Source organism: Petaurus breviceps, unplaced genomic scaffold (assembly GCF_028583685.1).
Source record: "Petaurus breviceps papuanus isolate PSGF00001 unplaced genomic scaffold, PetGlider_PUasm1.0 90743, whole genome shotgun sequence".
In the NCBI taxonomy this organism is placed as follows: Eukaryota; Metazoa; Chordata; class Mammalia; order Diprotodontia; family Petauridae; genus Petaurus; species Petaurus breviceps.
Genome location: NW_027187332.1, coordinates 12,278,845 through 12,296,759, shown reverse-complemented (window position 1 = coordinate 12,296,759; position 17,915 = coordinate 12,278,845). Strand labels below are relative to the sequence as shown.

The 17,915-nt window shown below is 34.7% G+C and overlaps 1 protein-coding gene across 3 annotated transcripts in view; it reads right to left on the bottom strand.

The window, feature by feature from the left end:
- GPC6 (glypican 6) overlaps positions 1-17,915 on the bottom strand; it is a 1,314,810-nt gene that overhangs the window by 667,061 nt on the left and 629,834 nt on the right. For all 3 annotated transcript variants that reach the window (XM_069067329.1, XM_069067330.1, XM_069067331.1), the window contains one exon: positions 522-913. In XM_069067329.1, coding sequence (XP_068923430.1) covers positions 522-913 — 392 coding nt within the window. The remainder of the gene's footprint in view (positions 1-521; positions 914-17,915) is intronic.

Genomic DNA, 17,915 nt, shown 5'->3' with positions numbered 1-17,915 from the left:
CTGCACCAGTTCTATAGGTAAATCCTTTCTCTGACCATTAAAGAAGCAGGGCTATTATGACAAGAGTGATAAAGATGAAAAAGTGCCAGGTATTGCATGCTTCCAAAAACAACCCTAATGACAACTGTTACCTTCTGACTTCCTAGAGAACTGTAACCTTTGAATGAATAGGGTCACGAACATTTGTCATCTGTAAATCCCTCATTAGCAATGCCAATTGATTACAATTTTAAGGCATCTGTTATTGTACCACTTCTGACAAATGCTTGCAAGCTACACTGCTGATAAACATGACACTGTATTTTAAACAATACAGAATCACTGTAAATCTAATGGCTTTTCCCTCAGGAAGAATACACAGATTTCACCTTAAAAGCTCAACTAATTTCTCCAAGATTGAGGCACAATGAAGATAATTGCTCATATCAAAAAACAAACGCCTTAAGGTTCTATGTATCTATTCTATATATGAAAAGCAAAATCCAAAGACAAAATAAAGATAGCTCCTTCTTTTCCATTACCTTGGAAACTCTGTTTGCAACTTCTCTGCCTACGGTCAGTCCCTGAACAAAAGTCCGAGCAGCAATGAAGGCCCTTGTCACTTGAATCTTCAGTTTCCTGGGTACATCTCCAAAGGGTTTCAGTTGGTCTGTGTATTTGCTAACACACTCCAGGTAGTCCTCACTGAAGTGATACTGAGGGTTTATGAGTTGGAACATTCTCTCTAGGAGCCGAGCCCAAAAGTCATTCAGCATCTCTTCCAGGTTCACATTACCTCCAGTATAGTATCGTTTTAACTCTGCAAAAAGATCCTGGAATACTTCAGAATTCTGCATGTATAGCATTCCATATGTCCGGACAAACATTTCATTTAGTGACTTTTCTGCATTCTCTAGGAGCTCTCGGAAAAATTCTGAGGAAAAAAAAACACAAGAAAATAGAAGCAAAATCAGTAAGATTCAGAAACCACCAGAGATCTGACTATGCCTAATACAAGCAAAATAAGATGAAAATATCTGCATTAAATTTAATCTGGTGTTTTTTTAGCCAATAGTCATATTGTTGATATAGCTTTAAAAATAAACATAAACATAAACCATCAATTGCAGATAACTTGATGTTAGAGCAGAATGTAACAGATTTTTCTTTAGAAATATTCTATTATCTCTACTATTACTGGTACTGTTGCTGCTAGCTAACAATTATTTAACCTTAAATTTATCTTTAGCCTTAAGACTTCCAAAGCAGTGTATGTGTATACATCTGCATATATACATACACACATGTATGTATACATGTGTGTATATATACTCTCATTTGATTCAATTATGTGAGGTAGATGTTTTTATCTCCATTTATAAGATGAGGAAACTGAGGCTGAAAGAGGCTCATTGATTTGCTCAGTATCAAACAGCTAAGAAGTATATAAGACAGGTTTTAAACTCGTGTCTTCTTGGCACCAATTCAGCATTCCATCTTCTGTCTTATCAACTAAACATTAGTAGTTTGGAATATTAAATATATGATAGTGTTATCAAGAAAAAATTATTTTTTTCTTTATCTAGCTGCAGAATACTGCATCTGATGTTTACTACCATTATGATCATGGGCAAGTCACTTAATCTCCTCAGGACTCAGTTTCCTCATCTATAAAATGAGGTTTGGATTAATTGAATTTAGAGGTCCTTCCAGGGTAACATTTATGATCCCATAATCTTTCTTGTAAGTGACTCTAACATATAATATAATTTCCCAAATAAAATGCATCAAGCACTAATCTACTAATATGAGAAAAATAATTATCTTAATAATATGATAAAGCTAGCCAGGTACTTTGGCTTAACTTTTCTTTTTTCTTTTTTAAAATAACATTATCTATGTTGTATTATATTTTATTGATTTTGTTAATTTCCCCTGTTATCTATATATTTTTTTTCTTTTTGGAGGGTGGAAGGTAGGGCAATTAGGGTTAAGTGACTTGCCCATGGTCACACGACTAGTTTTTGTGTTAAGTGTCTGAGGCTGCATTTGAACTCAGGTCGTCCTGCTCTATTCACTGTGCCACCTAGTTGCCCCTGCTTAATTTTTCAAAGTGCATGCACATGACCCAGAATACTATGTACAGAATACTTTTGTAACTCATTTATTTGGTCCTTACAACAACCCTGTGAGGCAGGTTTGTTGTCATTATTATTCTTATATCTAGATTAGGAAACTACTATTTGGAGAGGCTAAATTTCTTACCTAAGGTCACAAAGTTGTCAAATGACAGGATAAGAATTGAAATTTAGGTCTTTTGATTCTAAAATTAAAAACTGAAACAAAAAATATTTGCCAAATGATCATATTGTAACTTCACTGTCCGAAAACTTTTTTCAAATATTACCATTGAATGATTAATAGTAAGTTGAGACGAATTGCCAGTATAATCTTTTAAGAGACACCCAAACGTTCATATTCAGTAAGTAGTAATAGGTTATAATTGTTATTATCACATTAGTAGTAGCAATGATGGTTGTCCCTATTATTATTATGATTAAAAACTAAGGAAATCTTTGAGATTATAAAGAATATCATAAAGCAGTAATAATTACATAGCAGACATTAAATGACAGACTAGATCTAATTAAAATGTACTAAGGATTGCAAGTGGTAAATGCAAGTCTCCGAATTTCAAAAGCATGAAAAAAATACTTGAGCCTCAGTGTCAATACTCAGTAAGGGAGAGGGTTCTAAGGATATTGGAAGAAGCTGCAAAGAAAGTAGAAATCATCCAATTGAAAAATACTAATATAATGAGACGGGAAAGTAGATTCTAATCATGAGCCTGGGACAGGCTGTTCATTCATCTTCTTTTTGAGGTCAATTATTTTGTTAGGCTCAGGAATTAAAGTTTAATTTATTGAATACAGAGTACTGCCTTCAGCAATGAATAGTCAGTAATCAATAATGAGGTCTAGATTTTTAAAGGGCTAAACAAAAAAGTGAGGGAAAAAAAACCCTACCAATCCTCCCTTATCCACTAATCCCCATAGACAGGTAAAGAAATGCTCTCTTGTAATGGAAGTTTCATTTTCTGTCTCAAGTTCAAAGCAGCAATACTCAATTTTATTTCCTTTGGTGCCCTGCTCATAGTAGGTGCTTAATTAATGTTGTTTGAATAAATGGACAATGACTTTCCTAGAGATGAGGTTCATTAAGTCTTTGTGATTCAGTAAAAGCAAAAAGGGATTTACTTGTTCATGTAACCCTGATGAATCTGGTTTTGCCTCTTCAAAACTCAAGCATCTCCCTTCCCCATCCTGTTAAGATTAGATACTGATAATTGGAAACTATTTAATTAAATAAATAAAAATATATTGGGGAAAATAAAGATGAGAACCACAATTAAAAACAGAAGAGTTTGTGGTGTCCAACTTGTTCTTTTTAAAGATACCAAATTTATAATACATGGAGGCAAAATGACTTACCTAGTTACATGGGTAGCAGAGTTAGGATTAGAAGTTGGGTCTCGACTCCAAATCCTATGCTCTTTCTAATGCACTAGGCTATTTCTCTTTTGTGTTCCTTAACTCAAGATTGCTTTGGGTATCCCTTTAAATCACAAGCCTAAGAGTTTCCCTGGAGGTTTAATTTTGTGTGTATCCTTGTATCAAGTAGACACAGCAAAGAAAAGTTTGCTATTAGCTTCACTGATCTTCGAATGTCAAACTATTATTCTCTGTACAAAGTCATTATATGGTTTAGTGATCTTACAGTTAAAGCCAATATTTGGTGTTGGAAGACACTAATGTATCAGCCAATTATGACAAATGCCTCAACCTTAAAGAGCATTGATCTCCGTTCAGGCAGAAGGTGAGGAATGCAAGGTACTATGCAGAAAAGAAAAAAAAAGAATGTCCTATAAACTCTGGTGCATTTACTTGAGTTTCGGCATGCTCAGTTACTTCTCAAAGTCTGGCTTCTTTTGGAATTAAGAAGAGTATCTTAGTCTTTTTAAAAAAATAATTTATTTTTAGCTTTCAACATTCAGTTCCATACGATTTTGAATTTCATATTTTTCCCCTTTCTTCTCCCCCCTCCCCAAGATAGTATGCAATCTGATATAGGCTCAACATATGCATTAATGTTTTAGTCATGATGTAAAAAAGAGTTAGAACTAATGGGAAGAACCACAAGAAAAAAGAAAGAAAACAGAACAAAAAAGAAAAGGAGAGCAAATAGTATGTATTGAGACACCAAAGTTCTTTCTATGGATGTGGATCCATTTTCCATAGTAAGTCTTTTGGTGTTCTCTTAGACCCTTGCATTACTTCTAAGAGCCAAGTCTATCAAAGTCAGTCATAGTACAATGTGGTTGTTACTGTAGACAGTGTTCTTCTGGTCTTGCTCATTTCACTCAGCATCAGTTTATATAAGTCTTTCCAGGTTTTTCTGGAGTATGTTTGCTCATCATTTCTTATAACATTGCAATATTCTATTACATTAATATAACACAACTTGTTTAGCCATTCCCCAATTGATGGATATCCCCTCAGTTTCCAATTCTTTGTCACCACAAAAGGAGCTACTATAAATATTTTTGGACATGTGGATCCTTTTCCCATTTGTATGATCTCTTTGGGATACAGTCCTAGAAGCAGTATTGCTGGGTCAAAGGGTATGCACAATTTTATTGCCCTTTGGGCCTAGTTCCAAATTGCTGTCCAGAATGGTTGGATCAGTTCACGACTCACCAATAATGCATTAGTGTTCCAATTTTCCAACATCTTTACTGGCATTGATCATTTTTCTGTTTTGATGTGATACCTCAGAGTTGTTTTGATTTGTATTGCTCTATTCAATAGTAATTTAGAGAATTTTTAATGTGATTATAGATAGCTTTAGTTTCTTCATCTGAAAACTGTTCATATTCTTTGACCATTTATCAATTGGGGAAAGGAGTATCTTAGTCTTTAAGTGTAGCAAGAAGATGAAGATTTAGAAGAAAGTAACAAAATCTGTCCTGATGACAAATTGTTAAGTGTAAACAATAGTGTTGAGTTGTAAACTATTTAGGTGAGGGAAAAAATCCAAATTTTCCCTTCATCCCCAGTTTCAGAGGGCCAAGCTCAAATTAGATTAAGCCTTCAGTTAACAGAAAATTCTCATCAATGTTTGGCTGAAAGAAATGCTATTTGATTGCTTTTTCTTCTCCAGTCATAAAGCATTCATTAAAGGTGTTTGCTTTGGCCACCACTTTGCCTCTTTGGGTGCACAAGAGACCTTCTTTAGCTCTTTTTAACATTTGGGAGGATTTTATTCATCCAGAGGGAAATAAATTGTGGAGGCAAATATCTATTTGCTCCAGGGCAGAATACCTCAAGTGAAAGAAACTCTTGTACATAAAACTGCTATTATTGGGGGGGAATGCCTGATGGTTTGGGGGATTCCTCTTCAGGGCAGACTAGATCTAGGATCCAAGAGTATCCTAAGAATATGAAATAAAGAAAGGCTCTAAATAAGGAACTTCACCAAAAGACAAGCATAGACAGATTTCTAAAGTGAGTAAGAGGCATAAAGAGAATGAGTTAGGAGGAAAAAAAAGGAGGCCTTCTAGGTGTCTCTGGGGATTTGTATAGAGTTACAGGAAAGCCTCTCCTTGTATAAAGTGCCACAAAGTACCTGTTTCCTTATTAATTACAAAGGATTTCTATGGTGAAGAAAATATGAGGCAGGAAAATTCCATATTGGTCTCACAATGAACAACAGCTTCACAGTCCCCTGTTCCTTGCTCATGCTTACCAACACAGCTCTCTTCAGTGACGGCTTACATTAGCAAGATTTTTTCACAATGCCACCAAATTCCACCAGCCCACTGCGTCCAATACTACCTGTGCAGGAAATCTGATTGGCCACGTGGAGACTTCCTGTACACAGTGACTGTACTGCACAGCACGCCTGCTGTCTTCCCAAGGTGAAATGAGCACATAAAGTTTGACTTCCTGAAGGGGGAAACATTCATTTCTAACAAGAATCAACCCTAGAGTATGATAAACCAAGAGGTTCATGCTAGTACCTGAATTTGTTTGTTTCAGAAAAGGCAGGAGGTCTCTACTAGGTTGCTGAAGAGTGATGCAAGAAGAACTCTAGCAGAAAAGATGGAGAGGATTGAGAAGCTTGATGCACATAAACAAAGAAGTGAATTGTCCATTAGCTCTACCTTCCTGCCACGGCGCTAGAAGAATTCTTCATGCCTGACAGGGTCTTACAAACCTATAATGTCCAGCATAGATGTGCCAGTGGATAACATACGGTCTCTTATCAATTTAGCAAATATTTATTGAGTATCTACTCTGTCCTAGGCACATCATCCAAATAGCTGACGTACATAAAGTGTTTTCAGGTTTATAAGGTGACTCATCTATATATTAAATAGGCTGGGGACATAGAGGGTTAGGGAGGCTACTTTATTATTCATAGATGAGAAGGGAGAGTAGACATGTTAGCTGTGGCAAGGTTCTCTTTCTACACACACACACCAACACCCCCCGCCCCACACACACACTATATGTACTCTGTGATCCAGTAACAATGACCTCATTTCTGTTCTTGTCAAAAAACAATCCATTTCACAACTTGGGGCATTTTCAATGACTGTTCTCCATGACTTGAATTCTATTCTGCCTCGTTATTTCCCTTGCCTTGCTTGGCTTCTTTCAAGTCCTAGATAGAATTTCACCTCTCATAAAAAACCTTTCCTAATCCGCCCCCCCTCGGTGATGCTAATGCCTCCCTTCTGGTGCTTCCCCTTAATTTTTCCCAGTCTGGTTTGTACCTAGCTGTTTTCACGTTTCCTTTGCTATTAGATGCTGAGCAGGAACTGGTTTTGGTTTTGCTTGTGTTCCCAAAGTTTAGCACAGTACCTGGCACAGTAGGAAGTTAATAAATGTTTACTCACTGGCTGAGAAGTGATGTAATCCAGGTTCTGATTATTCTTAATTTAAGGTAGGATCAAACAGAACACTTTAAAGATCAGCCACACATTTAGATTAAGTTTTATATAGACAGATAGATATATGTACGTATACAAACACATACATATATGTGTGGGTATATACATATATGTGCGTATATAAATATACATACACATACACATATATGCTTTGCTTTGAATACATTTTTAGCCATTTGTCCCTGAAAGTTAATTTAGCTTAAAACTTTAGAGTTGTAATCTTTGGAATGGAAAAATCAAGCTGGGAGGTCTAGTCTCACTCAAAGGACTCCAACATTGGTAATAGTTTCATTTAAAACTCCAAGGTCACAGCAGAAATAAGAATAATCATTTAGAGAAGACTAAAGGGAGAAAGAGACTACTCTGGAGTCTTCCTACTTTTTTCCTTTGTAATTTAATAGATTATATTGATTTAATCTGCTCATATTACAAATGCTACTTGAGTATTCAAGTGGGGCTCATAAATGGTGCTTTTACAAATAATGAGATCTAAATTACAAAAAAAATTATTTTCTGCATGAGAAAACGTATTCAGGAATAGAAAAGAAGCCCTGTTAAGCAGGTGTTCTAATTACTGACAGCCACTGGTCCTAGATGCAAAAATAGATGTGTTTTGTTGCTACCTTGTCTGCCAAATACCAATTTTTCTTAGTATATTTTAATGGGCATTGTAGATTCACATAATTCAATTCAGCCTAGAAGTTAATGAAAGTCTGTAATTCCAAAGTGACATAATAACTGTCATGAAACATTATACATTGCAATTTTCATTGTTTTAACTTGGGAGTTATTAAAAATGAACTACTGCCCTTGGAAATAGGTGCCACCCTGTGAACCACTGGGCAGTCATATAAACAACATTGTTAATATTTATAGGGATGTGGGTTTCTGTTATTTAAAATCGATATTTATTTATTCAACTTGCTTCTATAATATTTTAGGAAGTAAACAAACAACAAACTTGACTAGAGAATCAAAGATTTTAAAAAATGCTTTGCAGTCAGATGATTTTGTATTTATTTACTGACAATACTCCATCATTAAGTTTATTTAATAGTTGCTATATATACTGCCTGTTTACTGTAGTCAAAAGTCTATGATGTCTTTTAAAATTGGTTTACCTATAAATTCCTTTTCCTATCCATTCATGAAGACATAAATTTTTAAACAAGCATTTATTAAGTACCTACTACATGCATAATCTGAGCTAAGAGCTTTACAAAATATTTCATTTGATTCTCACAGAAAACCTGGGAGGTAGGTTGAATTATTATTTCCATTTGACAGTTGAGGAGACTGAGGTAGAGAGGCATTAAAGTGATTTGCCCAGAGTCACACAACTAGTGTCTGAGGCCATATTTGAACTCCGGTCTTCCTTATCCCAAGTCTACTGCACCATCTAGCTATATTCTAGAATTAAACCTGCTCTATTTTATACTGATAATTTGGATCAATTTAAAAAGTGACACCATCCATTTCAAGTAATGTTATAGGGAGTCAGGATAGGTTCTGTAAGAGGAACTCAATTCCAGAAAAATTTATTCAGGATCTTTGTGCAAAGTGATATGCTAAACACTGGAGATGATTAAAAAAAACCCAAACCAACAAATCCGTCTTAAGAAATCTAATAGAGGAAGTTAAGAAACTTTCTAATTTCTCCAATCACATTTTCACTCCTTCCATTACTTGTGTTTTGCTCACATGATCTAGAACTCAGTTTTATCTCCATGACCTAATGAGGTGATAGAGTTTAGGGGAGGGCATTTGGATATAAGTATCAAAATGCCTCTGGAGAGGAAGGACAGAGACCATAGTAAAATCATTAACTTTGTCTAATACAAGGGAATGAAGTAAAAAGTGCAGAGACAGTTAGGTGGCATAATAGAATTCTGGGCTTAAGAGTCAGGAGGTCCTGAGTTCAAATTTGACTTCAGACACTCACTAGCTGAGCGACCCTGGGCAAGACACTTAAGTGAACCCTGTTAAACTCAAGTTTCATTATCTGTAAAATTAGCTGGAGAAGGAAATGTCAAATCACTTCGGTATCTCTGCCAACCACTAAAGCCTAACAATTATTTTTAGAAGCTACAGAGGATATGTGTTGTGTGTGTATTTGAGTGTGTGTGTGTGTACTCATCCACTTTAGAAAAGTAATCACTCTATTTATTTATCTATAATTTCCATTATATAGCTTTGAAATTCCAACCAGATCCTCTTGAAGTTAGATTTTAACAAATGAAAATGAAATGATTCTGAGAAAAGTCACAGCAAAATTGAGTCCATCAAAGGAAAACTAAAGCTTTTTTCAATACTCAACTCTCTTGGACCTAGTGTTAAAATATTCCCAGTACAATATAATCAAACCCAATTTTTCACAGAGATTTTTAATAGAAACCCATAAGACAATATGCAATCACAAATGCATTTTAAATATCAATATAGTACAAGCAACATTTTTCTATTGAAAGAATATTTAAATAAGGTCACTTGAAGGGACATAAAATGTCATTTGAGATTTTCCACAGATAGATACTAATTTTGCTGCATAAAATAAAGACACCTGGCAACTAGTATTCTGTAGTCATTTGGGTCAGTGAAGTTTGAGAAACAAAGTAGATTATAGAAGTAGTTTGCTCAAATACTTCTTTTGCAAGGTTATAATTTTGAAGCACTGTAGTTATTCTTCTTACTGTGTTTATTCATTATAAATACTTCTCAAAATATGGATAGAATGGTCTCATTAAAGAATATTTTAAAAGAAACAATTTGTTTTCCATTCATTCAACATACCTTTATTAAATGTTTACTATGTTCAGAGCACTAAATTAAGTTCAGAAATATACCCAATGAAGGAAGGAAGGAAGGAAGGAAGGAAGGAAGGAAGGAAGGAACAAACGAAAGAAGGAAGAAATGGATAGATAAAAAAAATAAGCCATGGTGCTTACTCTCTTATAGCTCACCCTCTAACAAAATGATTAGATCAGTTATGGCCACAGATTGTTATATTTAAACTATCAAACTATTCAAAAGGAAAGACTAAGTTCAAGGGTTTTCCCCCGTTAGTAGTCCCTGCATAACCTAATAACTGAATGCAATGACCTACAACTTTTTTTTCTCCTCACTCCCTCAAAGCAATCAGTAACAACAGGAGCAAAATTCTCAGATCTGCTCCTTTTTATGGAGTATCTTGATTTAATGAAAGCCCACTCTAAGTCATGGAACACATGGTGTCAATAGTATCTCATTTCCCTTAGTGCCCACTCCTTTGACAGAGCCAAAATTCTCCCATTTTTAGGACAAATTATAAAACTTTTCCCACTCATGCTTGTTTCATTCCTTGAGAAAAGTTAGGGTTATGTGCAGCTTTTAAAAAAACAAACCAGATGAATCAGAAGTAAAATAAAAGGAAAGAAAACCTGGTGGCTAACACAAGTCATAAATTGATGGTGTTAAAAAGGTATAAAGCAATATTTTCTAAAACTTGTTCTATGCTCTCTTTCTCATTTTTGTCTTCAATTAGTTCAGAGCTAACAGAAAGGATCTTAGTTGGCCTAAGATTTAGGAGAAAAAGTATTAAAAGACAGTGAGGGAAGAACAGAATAAATGGAAAGTATGATGGGTTATGGGAAGGTTATGGGAAGTTATGACTAAGGTCAGAGAACTTGGGCATTTATTAAATACAAGTTGACCCATAGAGATTTGAAATTCAGTTTCCTAATGTAATCCTTTAGGTACTGAATGGTGAATTGAAAGAGTAGCTAAAATACTGAGGTAAAGAAATGCTAACTACCACAAGTTCATATAATAATTAGTTGCAAGTAGTGCCCACTACAGTGGAATACCATTCTAGACCAAAACATGGGCTAATGTAGTGTGCTTAATAAGACAGCGTGACATACTCCAACCTGTATTTCTATAATAAAATTTGAAAAAATAGTTTCCAACTATTTTAGGGAGGAGACAGAAAATTAGAGAGTTAGATTATCAACTACAGGAATAACTATCACCTCTAGAGTTGTTAAATCTATTTAATTTTTAGGAGGAAAATCTTGCATTGATGATATATAATTCACCAACACAGAATACCAGTTGATTGCTTTATTTCCCCCACCTAGTCCCCCAAAATTCAACACATATCTGCTTTCCAACATTCAGAGCTCCAGATATTAGCACAATGTTTGATGAAAGGTAGATTTCTCTCTGTGTTTATATATACAGATACATACACATGTCTATATTCTATACATATGTACTTCATATATATGCTTCAGAGAGAGGGAGACAAAAAGAGAGAGGGAGAGACAGAGAGACAGAGAGAAATAGAGAGAGAGAGACAGACAGACAGACAGAGAGACAGTGAGAGACAGAGACAGACAGACAGAGAGAGACAGAAAGACAAGAGAGACACACATAGAAAGAGTTATTATTCAGTTGTGTCTGACTTTTCATGAACCTATTTGGGGGTTTTTTTGGGCATAGATACTGGAGTGGCTTACCATTTCCTTCTCCAGATCATTTTAAGATGAGGAAACTGAGGCAAACAGGGTTAAGTGACTTGGTCACACAGCTGGTGTCTGAGGCCAGATTTGAACTCAGGAAGACTAATCTTCCTGAATTTGGCTTCTATCCACTGCCATCAAGCTGCCCACACACATGCACAGATACACAGACACACAATTTCCTTTCATAAATATATTCAGTACAATTCTAGTACATATGCACACATATGAATATATAAAATACTAAAACATTTTACAAATGACATGTTATATTTACAAAGCTTTCTAAGCAGAATTTTTAAATTTTATTTAAAAATTCCAAAATTTTCTAAAGCATAGACAAAGAAATCTCACATTCATAGATTTAGAATTGGAAGGGACCTTAAAACACCAACTAGCCCCTTCCAATCCCTTCACTTTAAAGTTGAGGAAACTGAGGCCTGGAGAGATAAAATCACTTGCCTAATGCCACAGAGATAGGAAGGCAGGATGTAAACCTAGGTCAATGTGATAGGAAGAGTGATAGATTTGGAGTCAAAAGAGCTGGTTCGAATGCTGGATCTGCTACTTATTATCTGCAGGACCCTGGGTAACCTCTCTGTATCTCAGCTTCTTCAAACATGAAATGAAAAGAAGGAATCAGATAACCTCAAAGAAGCCTTTTCCTCTTTGATCTATGACCTCTTGATTCCAAATTTGGTGTTCTTTCCACTATACCACACTTCCCAGACAAACTTGATGGGATAAATAGATAATGTGACCAGTCAACTGGTCTGCTTATATGAAAGCTTCACCAATACTTTCAGACAGTTAGAAAACTTTGAATCATTACAAAAGATACCCCTCTTTCTCTCCCTCTCTCTCAAGGAACTGAATAAAAGAATAAGATAACTTAGGCATTTAGGAACTTTGTTAATTATTAATTGCCATTTTACAAATGACATTTTCATTTGAGGGAGTTGCTTGACATGGAATTTCAGAAGTGTTGAATACTGCAGTCTTGTACTGCTGGGCCTTCTTGACCTGTTTTCAGACATTAGACATGGTCAGGGAATGAAGTGTTTTGTTTAAACAGGCTACCGTGTTTCCCCGATAATAAGACCTATCCCGAAAATAAGCCCTCCCCTTACTGTGTAAGATTCCTCTAAAATAAGCCTTCCCCCGAAAATAAGCCCTATTGAGATTGCTACTGTAGTGAAGGTGATCCCCTGCGCTACACGCTACATTACGGTATCTTCTGTATGCACCGTTCTCCCCTCTCCCCCTCGGGTGAAACGCACGCCGCGCTCCGAGCTGCATCCAATCAGAGCTGCAGCAGTGAGCGTGTCATCCTGTTCTTCCCCAGTGATTTGCTTGCTGGTGCCATTGAGAGCAGTGCCGCGGAGGAGAGCTGAGGCAGGACAACATAAGCCCTCCCCTAAAAAATAAGCCCTCTGGTGTTTTTCTTTCCAAAAAAAAAAAATAATAAGACAGTGTCTTATTATCGGGGAAACACGGTATTATGATATATCACACATAGATACTAGTTTTAAAACACAGGAACTATAATAATTTAAATTTAATATTAAAATTGTGCTTACTAAGATTTAACTTTTCTTTTAAAATGTCCAAGGAACATAATTAGAATATAAGCTCCTCGAAAGTAGGGAATGGTTTTGTTTTTGTTTTTTCCCCATACTACCAGAAGCTACATTGTTTTGCAGAGTAAGTGTTTAGTAATTTTTGTCATTCATTTATCAAGATCTTGGCCTACTTCAGCCATAAATTTCCACTGTAATTGAATGAACAAATTAAATAATTGCTACTTAGTGGAGATTTTCAGTTATAAATATATGTATGTATATATACACACATATATAAAATAATTGACCTTTTAATGTATTGTCTTTTGCTTTTTTTTTTTGGCCAATGTATTGGGTTTTGGTTATGAAAATACAGGCTATGTAATTTTTCCCTATACCAAAGGGAATTGCTGTTTTGGTTATGAAAATACAGGCTATGTAATTTTTTTCTATACCAAAGGGAATTGCTGTTTTCAGTAATAAAATATAAAGTCCATGAGGGCAGGGAGTAGAACCTTAGCAATCTTTATATTCCTGGAGGTCACTGAATGGTACTTAATTTCTATATTGTCAATGTGGAGGATAAGGGAGTTCCTTTGCCAGCCCAGTTCAACCAGTAGTTCCTATATAAGGCACCATAAGTTAGTGAATACCTTTAACTGTAAAGCTTAAATAGCTCATCTACTATTAAAGCAGAAAAAGAAATTAAATTATGTATTTTTCTATTTACCAAAAAAGCTGTGATGTAGAAAATCTGTGAAGGGGCCTGAGTCAGAGTAGCCATGACAAGACAGTTTTGCTTTGATTAAGGGATCAATCACCAGAGTGAAATTTAGCTGAATGGAAAGATACTTCAAAAAGAACAAATTGGTAAAAATAAGTTTATCTGAAAATGAGTAATAAGAGTGTGCATTTTCCTCACTCACATCTATTTTTCTTTGACCACTGTTACAATTAAAAGACTTTTTATAGGTTTAGGGGTTCCCCTCATTTTGAGAAGTCCAGATATTTGAAGAAAACAATACAATGAATACTGATGAAAGAAAAAATAAATCCCTTGAAAAGAGATAAGAAAGAATTTGCTTTTTAGATGGAGAAAATATATGTAAAAATTAAAATGGAGGAAATGGGTTTTCCTAGCTTTTTAATGGAAAGAGAATGGTCTCACTTAAAAGCTCTTTTTTCCTTCTCCCCAGGGTACTAAAAAGGACAAAAGAAACTTACTTGAAAAAGGTTCAAGAACTGAGATTGAGAAAGATAAGGAAGGCACCTGAGCAAACATGAGATATGTCCAAAGCCACAGACAAATCAATATTGCTTTCGCAGGGTGAGGGGAGGGAACAGGATTATCTCTTGCCTCTAAGTTCAGTGATGGCATTCTGATTAGTAAGAGCAATCAATTAATTAAAAAAGGGGAAAAAAGAAATGAGAATTGGTCTCTAAAGGACAACATGCTAGCTGTAAAATAATAGAATGATCTAAGACCATAGGGTAATTATTCTTAGATAACAAGAACATCTGGGCCATTGGTGTTTGAATAATTGCTTTCTATCTAACACAATTCATCTCTACTAATTCAAGGATATATACAAAAATATCCTCCAAGCCAAGAAAATCAGTAGCAAATACATTCCCATTGTTTCTTATCAGAAATGGAAAAACAAATCAAAACAAACAACAACAGAGAAAAACAACCATTTTTTCTTTTATAGCTATACCCAAACTTAAAGTTGTTACATGTTTTTATCTCAGAGTGAATATAATGAGCATGGGCAATAGGCTATTGAATCTTGTAATTTCAGAAGAAAAACATAAATGTTTCTATATTCATGTTGACAGCCAAAAAAAGAGTCAAAACAGCCTTCATCCATCTATGTCATTGATACCTATGTGTGTGGAACATATTGGACAGGGTTCTTTGAGGCACTTTTCAGGGGCAGTTCATCTTGTAATGAATCAGGTGGCATCTATAACCAGGGATGGATGGGTACCGTATGTTTTTATTAATAATAAAGAGATGTGCTATTAAGTTACATAAAATTTATTATATAAGCAATAGTGAAAATCTTTATTAATTTTCTGTTGCAAAAAAAAACTACCCCCTTACAAGTCATTTACAGGATTTTTCCATTATAAGATAAATTTCTTACTATGTTAATATCAGTCTTTACCTCTTAGAAATTTTTCCATTGAATATTTAAATACAATCAATTAAAATAATACATATTAAATATTTGGAAAAACTGAAACTTTCCAATGGAAAACTAATGAAATAAAACAACTTATTTACATTTATCAGGATAATGATATTTAATTAAGCATGACATAAATATCAATTTGACTTAGAATCATTCACTGAATTCAAAGCTCTAAGGTTTATAAATAACTCCTGAACTGTTCACCACACTTTAAAGGGAAAATATACAAAAGTATAAAAAGGTACTTAATTAAATTAATGCTTATAGTTAATACAACAATAAATATTATTGGCTTATGATTTTGAAGCTTAGTAGTTTTTTTAAAATTTATCAGTCATACACTCTATTTTTCTTTGTTCTTTTTATTCTTTTACCTTTATTCTAAATATGTTCGGTAAGCAACTAATAATTCTATAGAAGTGACATTCAGAAGTAGATGTGTCAAAAAAAAGGCACAGAAATAAGACATGGCTACTTTTGGAGGTTATGTGACAAGGCACTTCAATGTGCTGAAGTTTAATTTAAGTTATTTTTTTTAATGTATGACTTGACCTGGAAATATATTTTGCAATTTATATTGTAAGTGTGTGACGTCCTCAATGGTTGTTTACCCAATTAAAAAAAAACACAACCAAAAAACAATAACAAAACAAAACAAAAAACTGTTGATGATAATGAATCTCCTTCCTGCAGTCCTAACTGTGGTATTCAGTTATCATCAAGAACACACATCAACTAGTGCTCTAATCTTACTCTGATGGATGGAATACTAACCTTTCACAAGATTAGAGACACAAGGTGCTCTGGAGATAATAAAATTCAAATAGGTTTATTTCAAAGGGCAACTCAATCTCGATTTTGTTCTTGGGTCACTTGACAGATCATTTGCCAATGTAGTTTTTATGTCCTTCTTGGCATGGCTTCCTACGGAGTGCCAAAAATTTCAATTCAAGTGATCCTCAGATGACAGAGTTCAAAAGTTGGGGTTGGTGACAGCTTGATGATTTTATTTTACCAAACATGCTAAAAACTCTCTTGGCCAAGAGACTCTATCTCTGCTTAAAATCTGCTATAAGTATTGATTGTGAAGTTGCGAGAGTGCAAATGAAGGCTGAATCTCTCAACTATGCTAATCATCTACTATAACTGCCAATATTATGATAGCTAATTATGAATTTCAAAGGATCAGAGATTTCCATTTCAAAAGTATACCTAATTGAAAGTCAAAAAATAAGTGGATAACTAAAAAGTATGGGGTAAAAACATATGGTCCTCTCTGAAAATTATGTACATATTTGCTTAATGTTTTCCAAAGAAGAAGTGAAAAGAATTTCTTTTTTTTTTTTCTAGTGCCTCAGTTTTACATTGTATATGAGAAGTGAAAGAGCAGGGCTAATAACAGCCAACACCGAAAAAGTAAGAAGCCACTAATTTTTCCATGTATTTTCTATAGCAAATATTTTCCCAGTCTCTTTAGTATACTCTTAAAGTAATACAGTCATATAAGTAATAATAAAAAATAATGCATATTTATTATTGCTATTTCCTGGAAAGAAGAGTACACTTTGCCACTTGCAAGTATATGGTTACCTCTTATTAAGAGGAGAAGAGGAAAATGTCTATGCTTGTATGATGTGGACCAATCTGAAAGGTTTTCCCCCATTTTCTCAGAGGCAAAATATCAGTAAACCAACAAACTTTTATTTACCACCTAATATATGCCCATTAGTACTTCTTTGTATTACATAAGCTACATTCAAATAGACAAGAAAGGCAATCTTAGAGGAGATGGAATTTGGAGCTAAGGGGACCAAGAAAAGCCTCCTGCTGAAGTAGTGTCTTCAAGGAAATCAAGTTTTTTTCAAGAAGGAGAGGTTAAGAGGGAAACATCACAGGCATGGAGGACAGTCAGTGCACAGAAAAAGAAAATGGAGAGCCAGGTGGGAATAACTAGGAGCAGCCCAGTACGGATGCACCACACATTGAGTTGAGGGGGATAATGGATAAGAACTCTGTGGAAAAGTCGGAAGGGATCAGGTTCTAAAGAGCATTAAATGTTAAATGCATGAATTTATGTTATATCCTAGATGCAATAATGACTCACTGGATTTTAATGAGCAAGATATGGTCAAGCAACATCCTTATGAAAATCTTTTTGTTAGCTATGTGGTACCTGGATTGGTGTGGGAAGGAACTTGAGGCAAGAAGAACAATTACAAGACTATTGCAATGGTCTGGCTGAGAGAGGTAATGAGGGTCTGAGGTGATGGCCATGCAGGTGAAGAATTTTACCTATTGAAGAGCAGTTGCAAACATAGAAATTGTAAGATTTGGCAGCTGATTAGCTCTGTAAGCACAGGGACAGATAACTACTCTGTAAACCACTGTCACAGAAAAAAAAATGAGCAATTGAGTTATATGCTTTAAATATTAGCTTCATTATTAATCTTCTTATGTAAATTATGATAGTTTCCTTCAGAATGTAATATGGAAATTTAGTTCATACTTACAAAGAAATTTCTAGCCTAAAGCTCAGAATGATTGTTTATAAGACTCTTCTTTGGTGATTAAACTTCATTAATGTGTGTGTGAATCACAAATTTTAAAAGGTTATAGCTAAACAGAATTTAAGAACGTATGCTTTGTGATGTCTATGTTTGCT